Source organism: Eschscholzia californica, unplaced genomic scaffold (genome assembly GCF_041429995.1).
Source record: "Eschscholzia californica isolate CP2 unplaced genomic scaffold, dmEscCali1.0.p SCAF_3, whole genome shotgun sequence".
Classification (NCBI taxonomy): domain Eukaryota; kingdom Viridiplantae; phylum Streptophyta; class Magnoliopsida; order Ranunculales; family Papaveraceae; genus Eschscholzia; species Eschscholzia californica.
In genome coordinates, this window is record NW_028238420.1 from 27,815,940 (window position 1) to 27,838,708 (window position 22,769).

At 37.6% G+C, this 22,769-nt stretch overlaps 1 protein-coding gene across 2 annotated transcripts; it reads right to left on the minus strand.

The window, feature by feature from the left end:
• Window positions 1-488: 488 nt before the first annotated feature.
• On the minus strand, window positions 489-19,660 carry PA200 (proteasome activating protein 200). Of its 2 annotated transcripts, XM_086669227.1 has the most exons (35): window positions 19,217-19,660; window positions 16,076-16,178; window positions 15,839-15,951; window positions 15,123-15,245; window positions 13,596-13,697; window positions 13,323-13,488; window positions 13,105-13,221; window positions 12,911-12,978; window positions 12,704-12,805; window positions 12,384-12,600; window positions 11,966-12,196; window positions 11,759-11,886; window positions 11,523-11,640; window positions 11,213-11,428; window positions 10,987-11,142; window positions 10,744-10,820; window positions 10,462-10,667; window positions 8,762-8,978; window positions 8,588-8,667; window positions 8,364-8,481; window positions 8,097-8,267; window positions 7,483-7,651; window positions 7,358-7,401; window positions 7,198-7,240; window positions 6,976-7,121; window positions 6,673-6,767; window positions 5,632-6,527; window positions 4,938-5,195; window positions 4,742-4,837; window positions 4,063-4,241; window positions 2,753-2,834; window positions 2,022-2,146; window positions 1,692-1,787; window positions 858-1,011; window positions 489-757 (listed from the first exon to the last, which is right to left on the minus strand). In XM_086669227.1, the coding sequence occupies exons 1-35, from the start codon at window positions 19,375-19,377 to the stop codon at window positions 716-718; spliced, it is 5,415 nt and encodes a 1,804-aa protein (XP_086525353.1). In that variant the 5' UTR covers window positions 19,378-19,660; the 3' UTR covers window positions 489-715. The 2 variants fall into 2 exon arrangements, with proteins under 2 accessions (XP_086525353.1, XP_086525354.1); XM_086669228.1 differs by lacking the exon at window positions 12,911-12,978 and having other exon boundaries at window positions 19,217-19,592.
• Window positions 19,661-22,769: the final 3,109 nt, after the last annotated feature.

Consider the following 22,769-nt stretch of genomic DNA (forward strand, 5'->3'; position numbering starts at 1 on the left):
ATCGGGCAACAGGTATACATCGTAATTTGACAAAAAATTTTAAAAAAAAAATCAGCAAGTTCATTTACTTAGTGAACAATAACAACAAAATTGAAAACACCGAGATAAAAGATCGCCAATTGTAAAATCCTTTGATGATGACGAAGATACACGGTGTCGATCATAACGTTAGAAACTTAAGGTTTCTCAAAGTAAAGAGTCAGAGAAGTAAATGATTCAATAATTTCCAAGATAGAAGCTTCTCTTTTCGGCCTACCACATCTAGATTGCAAATGACGCGATATGACACAAACAGGTGTGACCGCATGAGAAAGGTGAAGATGGCGGTCGACAATATGGAAGATCGAAGCGCATTGTGTTTTGTGCAACTTATCAAATGATCTGATAAAGAGGGCTGCTGAAAGCACCAGACCTTTCTGCTATAAGCAGGTGGCATATTAGTTAGCACAAAAGGGAGTGACTTTGGCAGCAGTCCGTGAGAAATCATATTGCCTAAAGGGAAAGATATGCTATATATCAATTATAACAGAAGTATTTGACAATCAAGATTAGCTACTATACGTCTCCGATTAAATTAAGCGATTTGTAAGTAAAACTAGTTTAAGATATCATCTGGAGTTTGGTCTGACAACCTTCATTTCTGCTTTTATTTTCTGAAATAATAAATATTTTTCCTGGCTTTGTTTTTTCCTATTATTTAAGGGTCCAATGGAGATCAAGCAAAATATGACGACGAAGAGGTAGTATCAGCCAAAACCTGCAGTATTCCCGAAACAATAAAGAGAATTAGAAAATGAATCAACATAAAAGTTCGTTAGAGCATGTAAAATACTATGTCTCAAATTTCTTGAGCATACCTCAAGTTGTTCTTCTGAAAAACAATCTTTTTGAATACTCCATGTATCAGCATGAGTCCTTCTGAACTCTGCAATTGCTTTCATAACTGTAGATCTTACAGGTGATGGTTCTCCGATGAAACGAGCCAATAAGGTCACATGGTCAGGCATCCAACTGCAAAATATATATATTGTGATGGTAAGAGATAACTCTAGTGAAATATTGTCATGGCAATTAATATAACAAATAGAAGCATTTCAATTTCTTCAGATTCTAAACTAGTATGTACTAATGAATCTACGGAGTTGGTACAGAAATTAAAAAAGATAACTCTAATGAAATAATGTCACTTACGATTAATGCAAACATAGACACTTCATTTTCTTTAAGTTCAGAACTAATATGTAATACAGTAATAGTGAATCTACGGAGATGCAGTCTAACCGTTGTGTATCCATCCCAAATTCAAGAGGTCACGGGATCAATATTTGGAGACCACAGCTTCCCTCAATTATTATTTCATGTAATTTACAGGTATAAATAAAGTGAATGTTGTTATCATGGCCCTTCAGGGCTTGTTTTGGGGTCCATTTCCATGGAAGCTTACGTGCACAATGATGAATCTGGATGGATTGCTCCGTGTTGGCTAGGACTCACATGGAGATATAGTATTTTTTGTGGGAAACGATCTAAGCAGCAAAGACTAGAGTACATGGTTCAGCGGGGTCAGCTCACTACCAAGTTATATAGAACAGTACAGATTTACATATTCTTATCGTACATATTTCTAAGTTGCTTTAAGTGTTCCTGGTGCCCATGAAAAAATGATTATGTTAAACTGGCTAGCTGCATACCTGGGCATGTCATAAGGAACTGATAATACAGAAGCAGCCAAAGCAAGCACTGCACCATGTGTGGAAGCAATCGACTGACCCGAACTCGTTGAGCTTCTGCAGTTGCAAATTTCAAATTTATCATCCGAATATAGGTCAAGCATGTTATTCATGCAGAAAATCTGAACATATCTAAGTCATTACGGAATTGTGTGTGTGTGTGTGTGTATGTGTGTGTGTGTGTGTGTGTGTGTGTGTGTGTGTGTGTGTGTGTGTGTGTGTGTGTGAAGAAATTGGGAGGAAAAAGTAACATTAAGCACTGGTAGAGTGCATATACTACTGAGTACTGACCTCTTCCTTTGTTTCTTTTGAATAGAGAGAGCTTCTGTGTAGGCTTTATCACGAAATACTCTGACCAGATCCTCATCCCCACCCTTGAGCAAGCCTGCAAGAACTCCCGCAGCATGCTCCCTTACCTAAGCCAACAATTAGTATTTGGTTCATTAGTAACTACTAATTAGTTCATTACTGTTTAATGCTAAGACCTAAAAAAGTTATTCATAAAGGGAACTATTGTTCTTTCTGTAAGTTTGGCCCAGACTTTCAGCGTTTATCTACAAAATATTAGTGATGCAACTTATCTACTTTATCATTGCAATACCGTATTCCACTATCATTCTAGTATTTACAATTTTCTTTTCGATATTGGTCTCAGGACCATGTTTTTAGGACAAGTCCAAAATTTTCTGTTGGAAAATTATATAGATGGTGGACCATTACGTCCTTTTTCTTTAAAAGCAACTTATGTGGAAATTGTCTTCCGCAGAAGTATTTCAATGACTTGGGAATATATAAACTCCAAACCAATTAAGGAATCTTGATCTATACAACAACTTAAGAGTTGTCAAACTGTTGTGTTTTGCTATGCATAAAGAATTCCACATGGTTAATGCATGACACGTCAGATATTTACTATAAGGAACTAAAGGCATAAGTTTCAGAACATTAGCTAAAAAAAGAGCAAATTAAAAGACTTGAGCAACTATGGTTTTGTGCTAGGCCTTGTGTAATCAAACATTTACCTCAACTTGGTTGTCTGTAAGTAGCTTTTCAGTGGTTTGCCAGATTTGCTGTTTTGCAGCATTTGAGAGAACAAATGTGTGCCTGACATCAACAAAGAAGGCAATTTAGACTTAATTCCCTTGGCAGTTATAACTTACGACGAAGACCTACTCAGGATCTCAGATGTCTATAAAGCAAAGAAGGGGAAAACTCAGGATCTAAGATGTATATAACATGTAATGAGAATTCTGCATTACATTGGAGAGTTCATATTCTATTTTACAGATATATGTCAGAGTTGAGAACCTTAACATGAGTTTATATCAAAGAAGAAGCATTGTTGAAAATTATATATATATATATATATATATACAAAATTTTATGAAGTGACTGTATTAGCTCCCAATGTAAGATCATGGTTAGTATTTTTAAACCTATTGTATGGTATTTTTAGTGGTCAAGTTGCCAATTTTAGAGTTATTTGAACTCTAGAAAGAGTAATAGGCTTAGTAGGTACCTGGTAATTTTAAAGAGCTTCATTAAGATTCTGAGTATTTTCAAATGAGTTATACACACGAGGAGATTATAAGAAAATTAATTTTTTCCTTTTAGATGAATTTGTTTGAAGCCAAGAGATTCTTCAAGTTTCAATTTGGATAGAAGAATTCCCCTGACTATTTATATGAGTAACTAGTGATTGTTTGCTCCTATCCACTGCTTACATCATATTTGATATTCAATATCCTCGACAAACACAGCAAGGTAAACAGAAAAGAAATCCTGTGAACCACTACAAATGCCCATGGAGATGGTGAGAGAGGATAGAACTGCCTTAAATACATTCTACGGAATGTGATTAGCTCTTCATAGGTCAGATATTCTCAAAGTGAGGGAGAATGACGCGAAGTGATCTACGAAGAACTACACTGTTTCTTCCTTTAAACTATTGAGTATACTTTATTAGCTTCCAATTAAGATTAGGATTAGTACTTTTAAGTTTCCGATATAGCTTTTAGAACGGTATTTTAGGAGCCATAAGCTGTTATCTTTAATTAGTTTAATTAGAGACCTTGGCAACAAGTACTATGAATTTTACTAGAATGTTAAGTCTCTTTACTAGTTTTATGGAGTAACCTAACACAAGGAGCTCTTTAGCTGATTTGATCAACAATTGAATTCTTGGTGTTTCCTCATGGGTAAAGTAAATATCCTAATTATCTATTTGGGTGGAAATTAACTCCTTCAGCCACCAGTTTACATAAGAGATTCATTGCAGTCCAAGATCTAAATGCTGAAAAGGTGGTAAGAGCTGAGCTATAAATATCCATACCTATACATAAAAGTACGAAGATATGTCAGAATTGCAAATCTGGTACGCCAGTTAGAGTCATTCGCTAATGAAAGGAGGACAGCAACAGCCTTTTGCAGATGGGGTTCCGGAAATATTCTCCATTTTAGCAATTCAAAAGAAGCCTTAGCTAGCGTAGATAGATCTTTGTTTGATGTTTCCTGCAAATAATAATAGAAGTCTATTAACTCTCGAGCGCTACAGCACAACATTTTAGGCAAACAAATATTGACAAAGCACATTCATTATAAACCCTTGTAGAAAAGAGTTCATTTTTAGATTGGGCATAAATCTCAGCTGCATGTCTTCCGTTTATCTTCCGCGGGAGTAAATCTCAACTGCAAATTTCCCTCCATGATGTCTCAAATTTTTTTTTCATTATAATGAATTCCTTGACTACAAAAAATAACTAAATCCACTTTCTAATTGTTTACTACTCCCGACTAACCCCTACACCTAATCCCTCTAATATTTTTAAAATATGACGATATCGCCAGCGTCCATGTTTTTATTGATTTATCCAGTTAAGCTGTCACGTAAGTGGCCCACTTGCAACACTTGTTCTCGTGGAATGATTGTTTCTAATTTCTAGTTAAGCAGAAACAAAATTAATAATCTCATGAACATCAAATCGAAAAAAAAAGTTTCTTTGCTTGGGTACCTGCAATGCAATTACGGGATGAAGAAGATCTACCAGTACGTCAAGCAAAATTGAAGATCTTCCTGACTTCAAACATGATATGATAAAATGGAACATCTGCACCCAATTGAAAGGATAAAAATTTGGTAAAAATTAATTCCATTTTTAGTGAAAGCAGCAGCAAGTGATAGCACATTAGCACCTATAAAATTCATACCGTTTCCATCCACTTAACATCTTGTGATTCATTAGCTGAAACCCCATTTTCACCAGACAACGCCTCCACATTGTCAGACAGACCAGCATTCTGGATATTTACAGCCAGTTCAGAAGCCCGTTGTGGAAGAACCTGATTCCAGTTTCTGGTTCCGAGAGAATAATCTCCCCCTTCACAAGAATTGTTCTGGATAAAGGATTCAGAAAGCCTAATGTTTGAGCACAACACAGAAAGGGCAACACCAATAGTTTCCCGTACCTGCACGATACAGCCTCTTTATATATGAAGTACAACTCTGCAAAAATTGAGAACTGGGAAGCAATATGTTTCTCAAATTTAGAGAGAACTACTAATTATAGGAAGTCAAATAAGAAGATGGTGTAATGCAATGCTTGGCCGCACCATAATCAAAATAATAAACCTTCAAGCAAGGGGTGTGCAGATGAGCAAGTTCCAACGTTTGTGGAACCTCGGGAGAGGAATCCTCCGCCTCAGACCGGGTCTAGCCTGGACCTGTGTCTCGGAGCATGATATCTAAACTCTCAAGAGCCCAATATGAAGATGAACAAATTGCAATTTAATACTTAGATGACTCTAGCAAAAGGGAGCAAAACTAAAAAAGGTAGTGGATGTCGAACATTGTGGAAAGGAAAGAGCACTGCTACAAAAGAAGTCCAATGCAAATTGCACTTACTTGGGCCGATGAGTGCCCCATGTTCTCCAGCAACTCTACCAGAAGTTTCTCATGTAATTGCACCTCGGCAACTGGCATCCTTGGTGGGGAAATTTCAATGAGTACAGCTGAAAGAAAAGTATACCTCTTAGCAACCACGTTAGTAGCCACTGTTTGAGGCAAAGGTGTCATCAGGCAATCCATGATCCTTTGCCTTAGAAGAGGAACTCTTTTTCCATGTTTTCCTTTCCCTGTAACTGCATAACGTATGCAAGCAGCCCACTCAGGTATGGACTCTACAGAAGGTGCTAGAATGATCTTCTGCAGTTGGGTCATTATCCAGCTATCCCATGCTCCTAAAAGACCATTTACATCAGAATGCAATACTCCAGCAAGTGCTTCTGCAGCAACGCACTGTTTTGATCTCTCCTTAGCATTTGAAAATTCCTCCAATGCATTCTGAAGTGATAATACCACTGGCACACCACATTCTTGAATCAATCGCTTAAAAATACGTGCAAAGCTTGAGTAAAAAGTATCACTTCCAAGTAAAGAGATCCAACTAGGGGTGCGAGGCCAGGATGTTGAGAAGTCAAAATAGAAAAGAGTAATTGATTTGTCTGACTGGCTCTGGATAGATGCTCCATGATTCCCTCGAGAAGTCCCATCAGTATCCGAGGTTATATGAACATGAGAAAGACTATTCAATGTCTCACCAAAAAAGCCCTCTTCCTGATATATTTCACTCAGTGACCCTTCAAGGGGAGATTTATGTTTCCCTGTGAAGTCCATAGACGGATTATACTGCTCCTTAGCTGAGATCTTGTATGGTGATTCTTTCAGTAAAGTATTTAGAGCTGATATTGCAAGTATCCTTGTCTGAGGAAGTTGACTTTTCAAATTCTTCAAGAAATGACCTGGAATACAATCGTCAATTACAATATGAAAAAAGTGACTAAATGCAGAAAGACTAAAATAGGATGCATTTGTACATAGGTCATGACTAATAAAAACCTTTAGGTGGATAGTATTGATGCATTAATTATTCTAACAAAATCTAACCAGTAGTTTTGCTCAGAATCTTTGAGGATAAGTTTGGATCGCTCCTAGAAGCCATGGTTAACAATAGCAGTACTCTGTTAGCCATCAAATTGTACCTAAAAAACGTTAACCAAACTCGTTTAGTTGTTTGCAGACAAAGAAATATCCGCAGCTCCAGTAGAGAATAAGAAATTTGCTTTACACACTTGAAAAGATATTCTGACTAACGTTTCTGCACATTAGCCATAGATAACACTGTTTGGCATGTAATCTTACCACATTAGAAGCGAATTACAAAAATGAAAGAAGACAAAAAGAATTTACCGCCAATGTAATCCAGTGGCATCAAAACTTAGAGAAGCGATCCGAGAGACCAGATCTGCAAACTCTGATTCAGCTGAATGCTTGTCTGATGGGCTGAGAATACTTTTTGATACTCCAGCAAAGTGAATGTTGTATTTGACAAAGAGCTGGCGATGTCAAACGGCATCAGGTAACACAGTTCAAAATGTACCGTAAACATCTTACTACTATTATTTAATTTACCTCACTGATAGCTTTCTGAGCTTTTAGTGATTCATGGTGGGAGCTACAAACAACAGATGGTAGGAAAGGTAAGAGCTATATGGGGATAAAATTCATCAACTTGAAAAGGCAAGTGAAACTAGATTAACTATTATATGCTAGTAGAAAGAATAAGATGCACCTCGCAAGGATGCTGAGAAGAAATGAGGATAAGGACTTCGTATCCTAAAGAGGAAAAAAAAGAATATGGAGTCAGAATAATCTCACTAAAAAGTTCTCCAAAGCAATCTTGTTGGGTATAATCACCATGCTCAAATGCTTGAGAACCGTTTGTGTAGCAAGAATGGAGCACGAACCCAACACCACATGTTCTGGTGAATTTGGATTGCTCAGGTTCTCAGTAAATGCTAGAACACATTTCGATATCATAAACGGCCACCGTTTTAGCATCTTTACAAGAGATCTTCCAGCAAGTCTGCAGCCCAATTCAATGACCAAAATGAGATAGAGGAGAGCATCATAGCATAAATTAAGAGACCCCACATAACTTACTTTCAGATAACCAGTTAACAATGAAATACCATCTTATTTACTTGGATCATAACCCTGACTTCGTAATAAAAGCTAGAAACACGTAACTACACCTTGATGGAATTTAGATCGGCCTATTGTTAACCTTTAATACCTAGGATGATGACGTTATCACTTTTAGACACCACTAACACATTCAGGAAGCCACTTGACGCATGTAAGTTTGTGGTCGGTGGTCCACAATGAAACGACTATAGACTACCAGTTACATCACTACTATCAACTATTTGGTAATAAACTATTAATTAGTATCTGAATTATGCAAGTTGACATGAAAAACTATTATTTATCATGATAAAGGATCATAAATAGAACGTTAATGGACTCACGCTCGGACAGTTTCATAGCTATGCAAAGCGAGATTCAGAAGATCATCCATTAAAACGAACACATGATCTGATGGCGACATATTTCCACTCATACGGAATAAATGGTATGATGACTGGGATGATCTCCATGTGTTATGCATGTATGCCTTGTCAATAAGTGCCCATCTGGGCCTGTAAAAGAAATAGAATATGCATTAAACAGTTAGAAATCGGGACTTGGTTTATATTCTATCAAATGCAAAAATAATCATGAAAGAGAGGCATAACCTTCTCTTTCCCCGTGAATGAGAAGAAACGATAAAATTCGTTGGAGGCTCTATCACAGCAGCAGATTCCAATTTCCAAGCCTGCCTGTGATTTGACCAGTCATCATACTCCAAACTTCCTGTAGACATTAAAATGAAAAGAAGTGAGGAATGATAAGGTTCACCTGTTGGCAACAATTTCATACCATAGCAGAAGATACACTTCTTTGATGCAGAGAGACATACCATAGTTTCCTAAAGCATCCATTATACGAATTATAAGTATCAAAAGGACACTATCATCTGATCTTTCTGCCAAGAAATATCTGTCCCGTGACCAAAAAAAGTCAATAATTTGCTGCAGTGTGCAATAAAACAAACTGCATGCAGAAGGTTAGAAAAATGGATAAGAAGCAATACTTGCAGGCCTCGTGAATGATCTCAGCTGCCTTTTCCCTTAATTCGGAGTTGCCAACTGTTGAACCAGTTGATCCAGCAATTAAGAAAGAACTCTGGTCTAGATTCCCTATCTCTCCATTCCTAAATGATGGACGGAAATCAGGCAAGCATGAGAGAACACCTTCTAGCGAAGAATCAATGCGTAAAAGAGTCACTTTCAAGTGTTCTTTCTCATTTCCTGAAGCACAAGTTCATGCAACTCTCAATAATTTCATATAGCATATAAAGAAAACTTCCCTCTAACTGGGAAAAAAATTGCTGGTAACTGTTACCCATATTTAAGAGAATTTACTCAAAAAGTTGGCGATTAATTAGGACTAAGGACATATTAACAATTATAGGATAAGTAGCTGAGTTATACGGATCACCAATATCACGTACGAGGTGTCTTATAGTGTAATCTAAGAAATACCAATACAAACAGTACCAGTACATCACTCGAGCATTGTTAGATAACGACGCAAACGACAATGATGGCATCGACCAAGGGTGGTATTTTGAGGACCTAAGTACCTAACAGTTCTGTGCAAAGTATACAACATCTACAGACAGAACCTCACATTACAACGTTGAAGTTGCTGCAAGTATCCGCAAAACACCCAACTGTTCGTGACTGATAAGTATTACACTGAAGTATCTGTGTTACATAGATAAATCATAACAGGCAGGTTCCTTCTTACACAGGTGTGGAAAAACCTCCGTTTTTCAAATCCTATATAGATCACACATAGGGGAATTTTTTTTCCCAATCAAAAACACCTAACCCCGTGTGAAGCTGAATAGGGATCAATAATGATCGACGGATCCATTTCTAACTCTTGTAAAGAACAAGCTGAAGATGGTCCAAGAACTATTTCCAGTTAGAATCATTTACTCGCTCTTAGATAATCCTCAAGGAAGATCACATCATTCTCAGACTTCTAGCCCTCCAAAATGACTTCATAACTTTATCATGTAGATGAGGGGCTGGAAGTCTTCAATGATTGGATTATTGCTAAGGATGATCTACAGAGTGGAAATTGCTCACTGAGAAATGTCCTTGGATCTGTTAAATGAGCCCAATATCTGAACTCAGTTAAATAAAGAATTACAGAACTGACAGAAGTTAGCATAGATCATTGAAGGTAAAAAAAATGTTATGTCCATGAATATTTTTAAGCATTCATAATCCAAGTGAATGCATAGTAAAGTGGATTTATAGTTATCTAGAATCAATGGTATTTATTGAAACACCTTTGACTGATTTGGAGGTCTTCACAGACCCCCGAGTCTACTCTACTTGATCACCAAATGGCCGACTTTCTAAATCCTTCCTAAAGCGCAGTAGCAGCCAACCAATGTCGCCATGATCCTAAAATCTAATTCAAATTCGTCACACGTCAGGAGATGGAAATTTGCAATCTGAGGGAACTCGGACTTGGAACTCCCTTTTGACGATTTGGAATATTGAAATTATTCCAAATTCGCTCTAATTAACCTACCGAGCAACTGATTTCCACCAATTACTTCATAGAATCCAAAATACAACGAGCAACCCCTAATTGAACCGAAATCTTCCAGTAACACATTTCTCTATTACAAAACTCATGTATTTCATGTCCATGCACAAGATAATAGACAAAGGGTTAAAAACTAGTAGAGCAAATGAATGCATGGCGTACCAGGGTCAGAATGGAATTTAGTCTGACATATTCTGAGAAGATCATCTAAAGCTGAACCAAAATGAAGCTTTAAGAGCTCATTGGCAAACAAAACTTCATCCTCAATCGGGACATGCCATTTTGCCTTCAAATGTTCATCATTATGGAAACCTTTTGTGCTAATCCATTCTTCCAAAGGAGCAGCGTCAGGGTGATGAAAGATACACCTGAACATAGGTACTCTATTTACATAATAGCAGTTAACAAATTGTAAAAGAATGGTGAAAAAATATGTGAGCATACTTATATTGGTCAATGGGATAATAATGGACCATGCTTCCGAGGAGAGACCGAAGAACGTGATCACCAGCTCCATTAACCTACGATATCATGAACAATATTTCAAAAGATAGCAAAATTTAATAAAACCCAAGAACTAAAGTTAATTCTTATGAATTAGTTAGAGAAGAATCTGTTTAGAAATTTATTAACACTGAACCGCAGCAAATGCAAATGATAATTCCAAACAAAGGTATATACAAACACCTTCCAAGATGGAGCTTCAAAGGCAGCTACAATTGCTTGTTTGAGTTGTTCCTTATATCGAAGAAGTACTGGACCTGCATACGTTATTGCAACAGATAATACTCTCAACTGATAATCAACTGCTGTCTCCAGAGCTGGAGAAAGTGTTGGCTTCGCCTGCAATTATAAATGGAGTTATAGTTCCGGATACAAAAAGTAATAAGTAAAATAGAATCAAGTAGAAAACCTTTGCTGGCAGCGAGGCTGAAACTCCACTTCCCCCAAAACCTGTAAGAGGTGTCCCTTTCAAGGAGGATATGACAGACTTCAAAATTGGTTCAATAAGGTGCCCAGCAGCTTCTTCTGGATTAGAATGGACGCATGCACAACAAAGAAGTCCAACTTCTGAAATAGCTCCAGGAAGGATATTTGTCATAACAAACTTGGATATTTTCTTCAAGGCCTGCAGAGAGTGTGCTAAAAAGATAACATAACAATATCTAGGTGCAGCGAAGTATGAATGGAACGCAATTATATACTTAAGAATAACTCAATACCTGACTGTATAAACGTTTTGATAGTTTTCCAAGTAATATTTCCAGCATGCAAAAGAAATAAGGACCGTCTTCCACCAGGAAAGTTGCTGATGTTGCTGATGTGGGGACACCTTCATTTCTGCAGTACAAAATAATATGATTAAGTAACATAGTAATAGCTGCATACATAATAAATACTTGCTGAAGAGAACTCAAGGAAAAAAGAGACAGGAGAATGTGACATATGGACAGCTTACAGAACACTGCTGGGTTCCAAGTGTAGAAATAAAGAAAATAAGCGACATAAAAACTCATCAAGCCATTCAGAGAAGCCAATGGACGCCATAAATGATAGCCCGTCTTCATTATCAGACAATATTGCTATCTGCATTCAAAACACAGGTAATTAGTAAGAAAGCAAAAGCAGTAACTATCAACGCATATGGTCATAAGTTGGTGCTTACGTTGGAAAACATGGAACCAATCAATTGCATGGTTGCCAATGTCTTAGGGGGATCATTGGCATCCATACCAAGTAAGGCATTGGATAAAGAACTCATCAGAAGATCCATGAAGTTATTTGTACTGTCAAGTTCATTAGTTTGTGATGAAGACGATAATGACGCAAGAAAGAGAGCCCGACCAGCATATGCAACTGATGTGACAGCAGTCTTCAGTTGGTGAGTGGCTGTCATCTAAGTAAAATACAAGGAAAAAAGACGTTAGTGTCACAGCAAGGCACTGTTGTAATGTGGACCCTCTATTTGCTATAGAGTTATTACTCTAGAGATATCCTTGAAGAGAACAGGGAAAAGCAGGAATCAAAAAATAAAAACTCTACTACAGTAAGATGTAAATGAAAATTGAAGGAAGAAAACTAACTGTCTCCAAGGCCATATGAAAGCGAGAAGCTATAAGAGGAAGGACCAAAGAAGGCTCCACATATGCTAAAATAGAGGTTGCAGCAGCAACAGTCTCAGCAAGGGACTCATTTTTGCTGTACTGCCCACGTTCAATTAACTTCAGCACCACTTTGACGAATAATGTTCTTTCTGATTTTCCTAGATAAAACTCGGGCAGCAATGGCTCATCCGTTTTCCTGTATCGAGAAGAATCAGTATGGAAGGTTTAAATTCAACCTGCAAAATCCTACAGTTCCTAAGGAACAAATCTCATACTATCTAATAGTAGAAACTTCTTACTGCTGCTCACGCTGGAGGCGCTTTTGCATGGTAATGACCAAGTATCGTAAGAACCGCTCTAAAGTGTAAGTCCAACGTCCTCCATTAGATGGATGGTAATATCTAAAACAGCAAAAACAGATGACAGACGCGGGTTACGTTGCATGAGTTAACAAAAAGGAAGCATTAGAAGATGAAAAGTCAAGCATTGAAATGCCAGAAACAAACTGCTCTAAGAGGTTGACCAATTTGTCAAAGTAATCCTGCGCCGAACTTCCAGGCTTTAAGAGATACACCTGAATATATGATACTGTCATCTAAACTGTGACTGGATAACTATTTATCTATATACATATACGTTACATATATTAAATTATATATATATACACCAACAAACTGAACACAAACAGCATCTTCCTTACAATTGATCTGGCAATGTCCTTAGCAGGGGTAACCGCTTTGTTGGAGAACAAGAACCTCGTGTTTCTTGGGACTTCCATGGCATATGGGTATGACGGAGTGCCATTTGCAACGGGTACCTTTAATAACATGACAACTTTAGACTTTGTATTTCATCTTAACAGATAAGGTTAATTAAATTGTATCACTTATCACATATTTGTGGCATTTCTGAACTCACCTCAAACATATTTAAGAAACGGGTGAAAAGTACTGGTAAGAAATCTTCCCAGTCTATAAAATTGTAGTTCTTAATACAACGGGCAATTACAGCAGCCCACTGACTGTCCCAAAACTGACAATTTGGTACAGAATCCCACCGATCTATGCAGTGTTTAATCCAGTCACTGACATTTACAAAAATAAGAGTGTGACTTTGTACTATAATCAATCAAACAAAACTTCAAAAGGATTAACAACAATATAGGTCCTGCAAAAGATTAAATATCCTTACTGTGAGAAGAAATCTTGATTGTCCAAATTTGTTGGAAGAAACAACCTTATAAACCCAGAACCTTCAAATGTAGAATTATGCCAGGGATTTTCCAATTGGGATCTACATAAGTAAAAAAAAAAAGTTAAATACTAAAACCAGTAGGGCGATCTCGTTAGTGGAAAATTTCTTTCGCTGGAGGGCAACTGAAAGAAACAATTTGGAGGTTGTATCTTTCACAAACACCCTAAACCCAAGCAAAGACAAAAGTATCAAATATATGCTGTGTGCGTGAGTGTTTGTGTGTGCCCACGCGCGTGCGTGCTTAGTGCTTACATAAAGAAAAAAGGTAGCTACTTTCTTTGTAGTTCAGATGAAAAGGGTGTGGCCTGATGACTCAAATGGGTCAAAACTGATGCTTACACAATAACGCGTTTAGTTACCGCAGGATGAAGAGTGCACAACATGGCAGGTACAAAATTACAAATATTTCCCCCGAAATGAGCAACGTATTTCTCTTTCGACCAAACAACATGAACATCAATTTGCAAATTTCTTTTATATAAATTTTGGCGGAATTAGCAAAATGTAAGAATAAACATATGTTGAATGTTCTGAGCAAAATTTGGAGAAAATAGTATGAAAAGCGTAACATTTTGTGTAGGTACTAGATAATCTCGGTTTCCTCCTACATCTACAAAAAAACATAATGAAGGAACAACTGTCAATAGATGACCAAACTCGAAACTCAAAAGGACCCAAAGAGAGAATGGAGAACAATCCAAATCAAACAAAGTTCACGAGAAAAAGATGTGCTTTGCAAGAACTATCCCACTTTCAAATGTCATACTTTTCCTCGAGTTTACGCATCTAGAAACATTCTTCTTTTATAAATGAACTCTCTAAAACAATTCAACTTATTCTGCTCCAACTTTGAGTAATTGATTCCACCTCTTACAGGAAAGTAGAAAACCAATTCGTTTTTCAGTATAATCCTGATAACACCCCTTAGATAAGGCTTGCTAGCAAAACCCCAGCTATGGTTTCTCATTTTCTTGCATCAATACACCTTAGGCACCACACCTTGTTTCTTGCATAATACAAATATGTGAAATAACACACCTTCTATTTAAGTTCACACTTAGTTCACAGCATGTGGGGCACATAAAGTGGCCTCCACTATGGTTTTTCGGAACGATAAAGTTCTAATATAGTAGATCATCCTCATGCGAAATAAGATCATATTTAATTCCTTTGTGTAATATTTGACCACTTCTATAGATTGTAGTTCTTTCTAGACTAACCGAAATATTACCACAGAAGATGTCTCTTTCTAGCAAGACTCAAAACTTAATACCGGGGTTGGAGTGCATCGGAAAAAAATAACTACGAAGGAAAGTGCATCTAATCTAAAGGTTTACTGCAAATTTAGATAAAAGAAAAATGCAAAAGACTTCTATTCGTCTCCAGCCAACTTCAATCAAACCAATAAGACAATTCATCAAAGGGAACTTTTTCCAACCAAGTGAACAAAAGCTGATCAATAACCTGAATTCGTCCCATATCTCTGACGCGGAGCCTGGTGGAAAGAACCTCCTGCAACATCTAATAAGGGATGTAACAGCATCAAAGTGTCGTTGTCTCAGTCTCCATCCTTCTGGACCAGTATTGCTGTACAAATGCAGAACCATAGTTACTAACACGGCCATATAAAGCATCAACTACATAGAGCAAAGTCCATGCAAGCTCTCAATAAAAATTAGAATAGCTGCAAGGGAATGATGACAAAGGCTTGATATTTTTGTAACGCACAACAAAAAAACCAGAAAATCTATGGTGTTTATGTAGAACTTTAAAGCGGATCAGACACCTCTCATACCAACAAATGTCAAAATGCAACTCTCAACCACATATTACTTCGTAATGTTAGCCAATATAGCTGCATAGGACTGGATTGCAATCGACAGCGCCTTACAAGACAAACGACATGTATGTGACTAGGTAAGGACAACATGAGCCCGGTCATGAAAGCATAACAGCCTAAACATGTCCGCGCACAGTAACAATATAGTACTGAAATTGGATTAACTAATCTCTATACTTCAGGAGCAAGAATGCTGAAAGTACAAGTCAGGTAAACCACTATAATGTATGCAGAAGCTTACGTGAGCATGAACACTAACAACTATTAGAACATTATATTCCAGAATTAAACGTCAAAGAATCTCGAGCAATAGAACAGAAACACTTAAAAAGACACTCACCGTGAGAAATGTGTCTGCATCAACGTGTCATAGAGTGGACGCCACTGAACCTTTAATGACAACTTCTTTCCGTACTTAGTCAACAACTTGAATAAGATACTCCCCCATCTAACCTAATCCATCATAAAATTTGATTTAGTCACAAGTTTAAAACCAAGATCCTGCAAGTAGGGGATGTAGCTTTTCATATTAGTATCAGAAATTAATACAAGTTCGTAAAAGAAACTCTCCTCTCACCTGAACATATAGTTTGTTCTGTGATATGTGAAACAGTTGTAAGCCAAGCTCCACAACTTCCCCTACTTCTTCAAGAGAAACTTCGCTTTTCGCCTTTATGAAACTGAAAAAGAAAATGTAAGACTAAGTGCATTTTCAGAAAAGAAAATGCTTTATCAAAAATGACTCGGAAAATATTTTCTTTCATAAAGAAAGCTCTATGAACCATTGCTCTTTGGTATACTTCAGCAACTCAAAATTATGTCAGAGAACACTTTTAACACAATAACAAAGTACACAAAGGATATACTCAAACATCTGCAAGTTAGTAATGGATCCACTTATATAACGAGCCATGTCCACGGGCACGGACTTGACATGTAAATTGCACGTCCCTACAGTTATGATGTGAGGTGACTACACATTTAGGGTCATTCCCCTAATGGTCGGCTACTTCAATTATATTTAGGTATTTTAACAACTGTAAACCTCTGTTTAAGCTTTTGTTAACCCCTGTACATCATTATGGGTTTCAGTCCCATACTTAAGAAGTACACACATGTAGATGCTTAAGGATTGGCTTAATCAACATTCTGAGATCATCCCCTCATAAAGCCTTTGGATCATAAGCCACAAGGGTAATGATTAACGGAAATGTAATACTAAACACGTATTTAACCACATAGAAGATACAACTAAAATGTTTTTTTCACGTTTATAAGAAAAACATGAAACTTAAAATCTTAAAAAAAAAAGGAATAGGTAAGATTAGAACAACTAAAAAAAATATTAGATTTGGACCGTCCTGTTAAGCCATCAAAGTTTATGTGAAATACGCTGTAGCTATGTTGTTAAACTTGAATGACTCAGTCGAGTAACTTGGGACTTGGCTTGGGCTTGGGGGTAGGACAAGTCCCTCAATCTAGGGTTTAACCTACTAACTAGGCCGAGTCTAGACAGAGTCCCAAGTCAGCTTGGCTCGCCCTAACTCCGCTGAATAATTTACTTTTATATTACTATTTTCCCTTGTTTTTGTCTTTTGAAATATGAAGAGTCATTTAAAAAGTTGTAAATGAGTAAATACTCATTAAAATTATAAGCAACTTTTAGTAATAGATTTTAGAGATGCTAAAAGGTAGTTAGGAATACCAAATTTTTTTCGAAAGTATATAATAGAAAATTTCAAAGTAATAAATAAGAACTTCATATAAAATGTTGGAAAGAAAAAAAAAACATTACAAACACAATTTTTTTTTACACAGTTTATAATATTCACTTGTTGTTTTTGTCTTCTCAAAATATGAAAAGTCATCTAAAAAGTTGTAAATTAGTAAATACTCATTGAAATTTTTAGGAATTCTAGTAATAGTTTTTGGAGATACCAAAATGTATTTAAACATATCAAACTGCCGTAGAAAGTATAAAATATCAAGTCTCAAAGTCATAAGAAAGAACTTCAAATATAATTTGAGAAGAAAAAAAGGAAGCACCAAAGCCCTAAAATTTTTGCATATAACCCAAACTTGGTCGAGTAACTCGGCTCGGCCCTTGGCTCGAGCTCGGCCCTTGGCTCGAGCTCGGCCCTTGGCTCGAGCTCGGCCCTTGGCTCGAGCTCGGCCCTTGGTCGATCCCGAGCCTAGTCCGTTAACCGCTTAGCACTGCAGTCCTTTAAAATGGTTGTTAACATATGATGTATAATAACCTAACATCTAGGTTGTGATTCAAGTCATAGTCATCGCTCTAAGCAAGATAAATGTTACTGTAGGTTGGTACTCCAACTAGTGTATTACTTGTGGATTAGCTCTCGAACAGGGGTAGACCGAGCATATTGCCAATGGAGCCCGAAGTTTAGGATTTTCTTACTCATCACGAAAGTTGTCACTACGTTGGCGAGTCATGGGCCGTTTGACCCGTCGAGTGACTTAGTCATGCATCTATTCTTTAAAATTATAAAAGAACATGTTATCTATTCAGCCAAGTGAGAAAGTGAGAGAAAGGGAAAGAAAGAGGAAAGGACCGAAAGCCTTTCAAATTCTTCTTCTACTTCTTTTTTTCCTCATTATGACATGTCTTATTCTATGCCATATGTCTTTTTCTGTAGTTATCTGCAATCTTTTTTCTTTGGTAAATAGATCATTCCCTCGAGCTGGAACATATCTATCTAGATTTGCTCAAGAAGCCGATCTGGCGTTGCACTTCTTTTTTTCTACTTCTCTATTTCTTATAATGAATACGTAATAAAAGAAACAAATATCACCAAGTTTGCTCTGACTCGAGGCACGAATCTGGTCAATCCAAGATCAAGGCCACTACTAAGTCACAGGTGTATCCAGCGCTAGTACTGAGGGTCACTGTTGAATTGACCCACCCATCCCCCTTTACTGTTTGTTGCATTATTTTGTTTGGGAATGTCATGTCATAGAGTTAGCATTTGAAACAGCAGTACGAGACCATCTTAAAGTAGCATTTTGAAAAATCTTAATACTATTGATCTGATTATTTATCAACACTTTTATCACTACACTAACGAGCAAATCCTACAGGCTAGATTTTAAAGTCTCTCTTGCACCAAGTTTTTGTAGACCTAAGCTACGCCTAAAGCATGCTTAAGGCCTTTGGGCATTTACTGGTTCAGGGTTTTCTTGGGATTCATATTGTATAATTTGTATCATCAGAGTCAACAGACATACATTACCAAACACAAACCGTTTATTTTTGTCTACTTCATTGAAGTATTAGAGAGAGAGAGGTTTTTCATACCATTTCTTATTAGAATTTTCAAAATTCCAGAGGAAGAAAATTCATCTTGAACAAGGTTTTGGACCCATGTTCTTATATCATAGGCAAGCATCGACTCTCTCTCTCTCTCTTTAAATTGAAATTGAACCAATTGTTGAACTAAAATTAACTAAATTGTACTGATCAGTGATAACTCCCTAAATCTAATAGTGAATAGGGATATAGAACATAACAAAAACCTAAAATCCTAATGAAATTTGAACAAGAAAACGAAAAAACAAACTAAACAACATCAAATCTAACATGAAATAAAGCTCAATTGTGAAATGAACTTAAAAACACACCAAAAAAACGAAGCAAATTCCCAAAAATTAAACTAAACTATAAAAATAGAAAGTGAGAAAAGGTAATTGGAACACTAACAGGTCGATAACTGAAATCCATTTGAGAGTTGAGTAAATTGATTCAGGATCATCAGGTTTCCATGATTCCTTGACTAAACGCACAACAGATGAGAATGATTCTTTCTCTCTCTTCGTTTCTTCTTCAACCGGTGGTGGAAGCCAAGCATTATAGAGATGCATCTCTTCTCTCTCTCTCTCTCTCTAGTCTCTTCTTTCTTTCTCTCTCTAAGTGGAGATAGAAAGGAGATTTGGGTGATGATATTTACTCAGCTTCGTGTCTGCAAGTTTGTTTTTATAGTGTCATTTGCTAATTTTCTCGATGTCTTTCTGTTCAAGAAAATAGAGAGAGAGAGAGAGAGAGAAAATGAGGGTACCGGGTTAGCCAGTTGCGGGTCAATGACTCAATTGTGAGACTTTCAGCGACTTATAGTAGGTGGATCCACGGGAGCTATTCTGTTTTTGTGATTTAAGGAATTGTGTGGGTCCCTCTTTTTATTGTGTTTCTTATCTCAAAGTAATTACTATTCACTCGAGTTAGTTGTGTTAATTGGACTAGGACTGACCCACCTAAGGGGGGCCAGGCTAATCTACTATGCCCAATTGCCCAGCATGTGTTTCCTGTTCTAAGCCTGGCCCTTTAAGTTTAGTTATGGGCACTCTCATCTCCTTTTTGAAAAAGGAAGAGGCAAAGATCGACGGACCGAGGGATTCTCTCTCCTCATTCTTTTTGCTCTTCTCCCTTGTTCTTTTTCTTTTCGAATAGGTGAGAGGGGGAAATTCAATGAGAGATGGTAGTGATGTCAAATGGATCGGGAGGCTAGATTGCAAACTGTTATTTTTTGGTCTGGCACAATACTTTGAAGGTCTCGAGGTAGGCTAACTTCTTGGCATACGAATTTGCCATTTAAAGGCCTGATTTTATTTTTTACTTTTTTGGCATATTATATACGATGTATTTCAAAACATATATATATATAGGGGTGGGAAAACGGTCCGGGAACCCGAGACCCGGCCCGATCCGCCCGGACCGTTTACACCCGAAAACCGACTGCTACCCGAGCCGGGCAAACCCGACCCGATGGCTCGGGCTATAGGGGCGGGACTCGGACAATCCCTCATATCCGAGTCCTGACCCGAAACACCCGCCCGATACCCGTCCATGAGGATCCGCCCGTTAGTTGCCCGCTACCCGAAGGTTACTACCCGAGCACCTCTTTCATCCACATATCACCAACATAAGTTTATACGATCCAAAGGTGTGGGACTAAAGAGCTTGAGCTACTTAAAATTTTGGTTTTTGCTAAGCATTGTTTTGTGAAGCAGAGGAAGAGGTAGATATAACCTCCCCTCTTGCTTCTTTACCTTTATCCCAACAATGTGGGACTAATAGATTAAGCTTACTTGCCTTCTTTGTTGGAAACATGCATGGTAGAGTCCGACACAAGTTGATATCACCAACATAAGTTTATATGATCCAAAGGTGTGGGACTAAAGAGCTTGAGCTACTTAAAATTTTGGTTTTTGCTAAGCATTGTTTTGTGAAGCAGAGGAAGAGGTAGATATAACCTCCTCTCTTGCTTCTTTACCTTTATCCCAACAATGTGGGACTAATAGATTAAGCTTACTTGCCTTCTTTGTTGGAAACATGCATGGTAGAGTCCGACACAAGTTGATTGAAGTCTGTGGTGAAAAAGACGAAGACATGAAAATCTATGGGCCTTTACCCCCAAGAGTTTTAAAAAATATGTCTTATGTTCAACACATGAAACATAGCAAGTTTTTTATTTGTCATTTCATAAGTATATACAAAATGCAACAAGATGGAGATCAGATATGAACATTTTCTAAAGTAATGTTGGAGGAAACATGAGAAGAAGAGTAAAAACAAAAAATAAAAAACAAAGTACGCCATTAATTAGCCATTACGAAGGCGAGAATGATGTAGGTGTCCCAACATATTGGACCAATCAATGAGAATAGTAAAACCTAATAGAGTTAAGGCATAACTTCATCTAATATAGTACAAAAAGGGCAACTATATAAGTTAAGTTGTGAGAGGAAAGAGGAGATTATTTCATAAGTATAGAAGAGAAAGGATTAATTCTTGAATTACTTTTTGGTGGTGAGGAAGTGTTGAGAGAAGAGAAGGGTGTATCAAAGTCTGTCATGTCCTATAAGTTTGGGGAGCTCCGATTGAACTCTAATAGATCCACAAATTTAGTAGTATTCTACTCCGATTGAACAAATCCTTCTCCTTGGACACTTCTAACAACAAAAGGCCCACCACTAACATGCCCCTATGCATCAGTCTTCTTGGAGCATCCATCAAGAACTGTGGATAGTTGATAAGGTGGAGCATCAGTAACCAACCACTGTTGGACATAAAATATGGTCTGGCTGCATTGTTTGTGGGGTCCAGTAGAAGTTACTTCTATAGAATCACAGTACCATCCATGATGTGCTCCTAAATCGTTGGATGTAAGATTTAAATGACAGAACGGTCAAGGTCACAAGAAGATGACCATCTGATATAGAAGATGAGAATAGTGGCTCAAAAAACTTGTTTTAGTTGGTGGGCTTGGAAAAGAAAACAAAGAAATGATAGAAGATGAGAATAGTAGATGGACACAAATTTGTTGGAACAATTAAGTAGAGGGGTGTTGGAATAAATAGATGAGAAGATGAGAGGTGTGGGACTAAATAGATTGAATGGAGGCAAAGAAAGTGATCTTTAGTTCTTGTTTTGTGATGGATCGCGTTTTAGTCCCACACCTTTGGGACAAAAGAAAAGCTACTAGGAGAATGGTTATTTATATCCACTTCCCAAATATCTCAAGTATCTCTCTCACTTTCCTCACACCAAGGGGATTGGGTATGAGAGTAATTATTTGTTTTTATATAAAAAAAAATTATTTTTTTTATATTTTTTAAGTCAAATTACCCGAACTCGTCCGGCCCGAGTTTGTTGGAACCCGCTCGGGCAGGCGGGCTCGGACGGGCTACGGGCTCAGTTATGGAGACTTCTGTCCGGCCTGATCAGCCCGTCAAATACATGCAGGCTAGGCTTACTCTTGCCCTATCCGTCCGAGTCCGGCTATATATTGTCCGAGCCCCTCCGAACCCGCCCGATTCCCACCCCTATATATATACTAGAGTATATCCCGCGCCTTAGTGTCACGGCCACATTCTTGGAGATGCATATGGCGTGACGAGTGCTAAGATGGCACGCACGAGCATATAGGCCGGAGGCCCAAAGACGAGGTCGAAGAGGGCCATAAGCTTCTTGAATCCATGCACGGTAGGGTATCCGTGGCATTTAAGTCTTAGACATGGGCATATGATTCATTTGGACGAGAGTATCCTTGGTTGAAAGGATTGATGTTTCCTTGTGGAAATAGGCTAAAAAAGATGTTGACACTATATGAGGGGGTGGTCTCCCTTCCTCATATGCATCTTACATATGCCAAGACCTCGTGGATGAGACGCTCGCCCATCTTAGCTATTGTGCACGAAAGTGAGCTTTCTCATAGCGCAACCCATGAGGACGGCCTAGCATATGTTGAAGAAGCATA